Here is a 6,000-nt window from a genome sequence, read left to right on the forward strand (position 1 = left end):
AGTTCCTTTGGGGAGTGACTAGGGTCTGCTCCCAGTGGACCCACGGATTATGCAGTGACAAAGATCAAACCTGGAGCATGCAAAGGTACATGTAAAACATGTGCTTCAGCCTGTCTCTCCAGACCCCATCTTCCCCATTCCTACTCCAAATTCTGGGCCTGAACAGCCATCTGTAGAATGGTTGGCTATGAGAAAGCAATCAGAGGTATAGTCAGTCACCAACTCAGGAGTCGATCAATATTTACCTAAGGCGGGCAGGCAGGTACAGAAGACCATACTGAGATCACTTAGTGATTCAAGCATATGGTGGCCCACAGATGACTTCATGACTCAATCACACATCAGCATATAAGACCTTCCTAACCTGTGGCCCCAATGTACCAAACCACTGCCCTTCCCGGACATCCATGAGTTTAGATAATCATGTTGCTAGAGCACACAACATGGACATTTTACTGCATGGACTTATTTATAGAACATCTCTCCCATCCACTAAGCTGTAGATTCTTTCAAAGAACTACACCCATCACCCCACACACAGAAGGATCCAACACTGAATGGGCAGAAATAGCATGAGAACTTTTCATGTAAGTCATATAAAAAAAAAAAAGAGAGGAGGTAAAGTGAAAAGTATGGGTAGAAAGGAAGAGAGTAATCACTTGAGAAACATGGTTCCTCCTTAAATGACTCAAATTTCCAAGCATGAGAAAGTAGATAAAGGACCAAACATGCTGACCTCTCATTATCTGTACTGCAAACCATAATGCCCATAAGTAGAGAAAGAGGGAAATTGTCTGCTATAGAGATAGGGGGAGGATACTGAGGGCATTGGTGGTGGAAAATGTGCACTGGTGAAAGGATAGATGTATGGCTGAAACTCAAACATGAAAGTTTTGTAACTGCAGCTCATGGTGATTCGATTAAAAAAAAAAACAAATTCCAAGCACATAAGTTCAGAAGTCAAAATACAGCATAAAAGAGCGGTCCTACTTGATCCACAGAAAAACATGAATGCATTGGGTAAAAAAGTAAGGTCCTTCCAGCCACAGAGCTGAGGTGGGTTTTGCTGACCACCCCTCCCCCACCCCCCACCCTCACTGATCTGGCATTTGGAGAAGCTGTTTTTCAAACAATTCACAAAGAATGAAATTCAAAATTATATTCTTGCCTGCAGAGTTCTTAGGTTGGGTTCCCATTATGAACGCTGGGAGGGGCACCTGGCCCCAAGGCAGGCAGGACCCCTGGTAGTCCGAGCAGTCCAGCAGCTCCTTCCAGCCCTGCAGTTAGAACCCTGTGCTTATGACAGCAATGAGATTTCCTAGGTAACCATGGACCACAGCGTGAAGCATTCTGACCTCAGAAGGAAGTAGATTAAATTTTAATACTTAGAGTCAACATCAAATTTATCTTTAAAACTACGGATCTACTAAGAAAAACGGATAAGCAAGGCAGGGCAGAATGGAGGATGCTCTAAAGAGAAGGCTCTAACTAGAAACAGAGTAATTCAACTATGGATACAATGTTTCCCTATATTGCCAATATTCTTAAGTGCTCAGAGATACAGAGAAACAAAAGAAGAGGGCCAAGAAGATACTATTGGGTTAGGATACATGGGCCTGACCTCCCTTGAATTCCTGGCACCACAGACCTCCTTTGAATTCCTGGCACCATAAAGCTTCTTGAACATCACTGGGTAAGGCCCTGGAGACAAGCCCCCCCCCCACACCCGCCCCGCACCAATGGAGTGACCCTAGTAATCCCTGAAACTGGTATCCTTGGGCCCTAGCAAAGAAACTTGAGCCCAACCCACTGGGAGTGACCCCACAATCCCCCTGAGCACTGCTTTGGAACCCTCCCCACTCCAAACTCCTCCGCAAAAATAAAGAAATTGCCACCATCCCAAATTGGGGGGGAGAGGGGGGGGGTCGTTGCATAGGCTTACTCCTTGGATTTATACCAAAGCCACTTTACAAGACTGACTAGCTGAAGCACCAGGCTTTGCTGAAATTGTGTAAAATAATTACTTAGCCCATAGGAAGTGATCAAGTGAAAAAATGTAAAACTCAAAGCACAGCTATGTTTTCACCTGTTCTAAGACAACAAAACTGTCAAAAGATAAACATGGGTTAATGACAGTGTAGCAATTTTTTTATTCATTCAACCCTTCAGCCATTTCCCCAACTTCTCTCACCCCCTCATAAAACCTCTCCTAGGACCAGATAGTCTCCTCAGGCTCTGTGGATTTTAAAATCTGTTAAGTTGTCAGCATTTACTAAGTCAGTTGTTTGTCAGATATTGTGCTGAGTATGGTCTCATCAACTCTGAAGGTGACAGGTATTGTTATTCAAATGTCTCAGCTGAGAAAAATGAGAAAACTATAGACGTCTCATCCAAGTTCACACAAGCAGAAAGTGGTGAATCTGGTCTGGGACCCTGGTCTACCTACCAAAGGAGCAATTTAGATACTTGGCATCATTAAAAGTAACAACCCAGCATAGCAGCATAGCTTCTGGAAACAACATGGAGCCAAGTTCAAGTTCCAGCTCTACAACCTATGGCAAATTAACTTCCCTCTGCCTATGCTTTAACTTCTTCGGACAAAATGTGGGGATGAGGAGTAAGTGCAACAGACGTGATGTCTGTAACACAGAGTAGGGGACTAATAGCTACTCATATGCCCATTGTAGGTGTGTATATCCAAAAAAAGCAAATTTCACTCCTACAGTAATTTTCAGCAATCTGCATTGGAAATAATTTTTTTAATTCTTTTCTGTTAAACAAGTAATCTCAATAACCATTCTTAGGCCTTGCTTTAATAAGCAGATGCTTGGTTAAAACCAAAATATGTGGGCATTACTTACTGAAAAGGGCTGGAGCGATAGCACAGCGGGTAGGGCGTTCGCCTTACAAGCAGCCAACATGGCCGACCCGAGTTCGATTCCTCCGCCCCTCTCAGAGAGCCCGGCAAGCTACCGAGAGTATTCGATATGCCAGACACAGTAACAACAAAGTCTCCAATGGAGACGTTACTGGGCCCGCTCGAGCAAATCGACGATCAACGGGAGGGCCTTTACCTTACTTACTGAAAAATACCATAAATGAAATAAGTTTTGGTAAGTGGAATGAACATTAAGCCACTCTAGAAAAGAGCATTATATAAAGGAATCCATAGTGATCACTCTGAGAAAGGAAATAAACTTTTGATGTGAGTCACAAAGCTAAGACCATGTGTTCCATCATCATCATAATATGTACACAGAATTCGCCTAAGGTGAGATAGGCATATATGTAATGATTTTTTTTTCATTTCTGAGACCAATTTTTATGTTCTGATGACAATGTGCCGCAAGCTTGCAGTTTAATAAAACGACCAAATCCAGTCTCTTCTTAATCTTCTCAGTAACTGAGCTCTGGGGTAATCTGCACAACATGCAGAAAGAGCTTTGGAATTATACACTGTAAACTAAAATTAATCAAGGAAAGGGTATGCCAGTTGTACCAGTAATTCCCACTTGCTTAGCTTTCCAACATCTGCCAGTGTTATTAACATTTAAATGACAAATTGCAGTGGGGGAAAAGATGAAGAACTTTAAATGTAACCCAGCTTTTGTAATTCACCTTTTTCTTTTTTGGCTTTGGGGCCACACCCAGCTGTGCTCAGGGCTTACTCCTGGCTCTGCACTCCTCGTGAGCTCAGGGGATCAAACTCCGGGTTTGCTGTGTGCAGGTAGTACGCCATACCTGTTAACTAACCAATTTTTTTAGAGGCTAGGTATACATAATGCTTCCTTCCTCTAATCACTGAGCAGCTACTTTTTATGTTGTTGTTGCATTCAGTCCATAAACATGATTAAATAATGCTGTTTTCCAAAAACTTCTAATGCATCTGAAGAAAAATTTAAAAACCATCTTAAACCCATCTTCACCTGCCTCATTTGCAGGTACCATTTTATAGTCGTGCTGAAACAAGTAGTAGTCAGGATTCACAGAACTCATTACTAAAGCTTTCTTCCACCAGAAACAGGGAGAAGGCAGGCAGAGGATGAACTAAACTTGAAACATTCAGAATGCTGAATCTGTTGCTTTTGATTTGACCTATCACTTACTGCTAGTCTACCAAGAATTTTTTTTCTCTAGAAAATTCCATAAGGGAAAGCACTCAGGATTCCCACCCTCCCAACATACCCCCACCCCGCCAGCCCCCAAGCCATTCCTCACAGCAGATGCTTTGTTCAAGGAAGAAGAAGAACAGGAAAGCCAACCCTTAATTTTAAGCTCACTGAGGCTCTCTCCCCGCATTCACTCTATACGCAGGCATCGTCCCTAGAAACAACTAGACTATCCCCCACGGATGAGCTTGTAACTCGCCATTCTGGCCAAGAGCAAGCTCACCTTGGAAATCAACACTGGCCCACGTGTGGCTCATACACCAGGTTCCCTACTTCAAGCCCTGCAGAGTGTTTATTAGCACTTGACGCTCGGGGTCTCGGCCCCTCGGAGCAACGCTGCAAGGGAAGGCTGCACCCTTGATCCGGATGCGGAGAGAAGGAGCGGCGGGGAGGAGGCGGCTCTGCCCACTACCCGGCTCTGCACCGGCCGGCCCGGCCCCTCCCGACGCTGCCAGCAGCCGCTGAGGGCCCACCTCGAGCGGCCCCTTCCTTCCCGGGTCTGGCGGGGGGGAGTCTGTCCGCGAAAGGAGCGGTTGCGAGCTAGCTCCCTCCTTAGCCAGAGCTGGGAGGGATGACTTTGCACCTTGAAAGCACTTGGCTACAACCGCCCCTTTTCCAGCCGATGGGGCAGAGGTGGGGCGCGGGGGGGTGTGATAAAAAAAAAAGGCTGGGACGGGTGAGCCGCACCGACCTGGGGGTGGCGGGCAAAAAGGCCTCGGGCTCCGCAGACGCCGCAGCGCCCCGCACACCTTGGCGGGCAATCGGGGAGGGCCTGCTCAGGCCTTCCCGGCTAAGGGGTGGGGTGCACACCTCTCCGCGATCGCCGGGGGCTGCCCCGGGACCCACCGAGAGTCGGACGAAGCCCCGGCGGGCAGCGGCGGGGCTCGCGGTGCGCACTGCCGGCGGCGGGCACGGCCACTCGGAACGCACGTTGGACGCCCGGGGGAAACCGCTGGGCGCAGGGGGTCCCCCTGCTCCCCGCCCACCCCGACTTTCGGGGCAAAGTTGGAGGCGCGGAGAAGGAACGATGTGGGGGGCCGTGGGGAGGGGGCTCAAAAGGCCCAAGCCGTCCCCTCCGAGCCACCACCTCCACGGAACAAAGGGCTTCTGTGCCGGGCTGGGGTGATCCCCGCCGCGTCGGGGGTCGGAGGACCAGAAACTTTTCCCGGGTGGCGGGAGCGGGGCGCGGGGCCCGGCTGGCCCGGGCGGCCGGGCGGGTGGGGATGCGGCGCGGCGGGGCGCGGCGGTACCTGCGGCCGGAGCCGCCCGGCGCGCGCGGCGCGCTCACCTCCTCGATGGCCGCCACGGTGTTCCGGCACTGCGCCGTGCGGGTGGTGAAGCTCGAGGCCGTGGGCGCCTTGTAGTCCTCATGGGTCTCGGCCACGAATTCCGACACGGAGATCTGGTCCGGCATCGCCTCGGAGCGCGGGCGCCGGCGGCCGGGCGCGGGAGAGAGCCGCCGCCTCTGCTGCCGCGCGGGCTCCCACCCGCAGCTCGGACGCCGCCGCCGCCGCCGCGCCCCGCAGCCCGCTCGGCCCCGCGGACAAAGGGAAGCGCCGCCGCCGCCGCCCGGGGCCGCACGAGCCGCCGCAGGAGCCGCCGCAGGGCGCGGGAGCACAGCCCCCCGCGGGGCCCGGCGGCGGGAGCAGCGGCCGCGCCGCGCAGCTCGGGCCCGTCCGCCCGCCGCGCCGAGGGCTCCGCCACCGCCTGCCCGAGAGCCTCGCAGCTGCAGCAGCAGCAGCAGCGGACGGACGCGCAGCGCCGGCGGGAACTGCCCGCCACCCAGCCCCGGGCCCCGAGCGCCTCCTGCGGAGAGAGGGGCGGGTCCCGG

The 6,000-nt window shown here is 51.5% G+C and overlaps 1 protein-coding gene across 4 annotated transcripts in view; it reads right to left on the minus strand.

The window, feature by feature from the left end:
* The window catches only part of ASAP2 (ArfGAP with SH3 domain, ankyrin repeat and PH domain 2), a 187,503-nt gene extending 181,790 nt beyond the window's left edge, over nucleotides 1–5,713 (minus strand). For all 4 annotated transcript variants that reach the window (XM_056123012.1, XM_056123002.1, XM_056122995.1 and 1 more), the window contains exon 1: nucleotides 5,458–5,713. In XM_056123012.1, the coding sequence (XP_055978987.1) occupies nucleotides 5,458–5,583 (126 nt within the window). In that variant the 5' untranslated portion in view covers nucleotides 5,584–5,713. The remainder of the gene's footprint in view (nucleotides 1–5,457) is intronic.
* Between the last annotated feature and the right edge of the window lie 287 nt (nucleotides 5,714–6,000).

This window comes from Sorex fumeus, unplaced genomic scaffold (genome assembly GCF_029834395.1).
Source record: "Sorex fumeus unplaced genomic scaffold, SorFum_2.1 ptg000006l, whole genome shotgun sequence".
Classification (NCBI taxonomy): Eukaryota; Metazoa; Chordata; class Mammalia; order Eulipotyphla; family Soricidae; genus Sorex; species Sorex fumeus.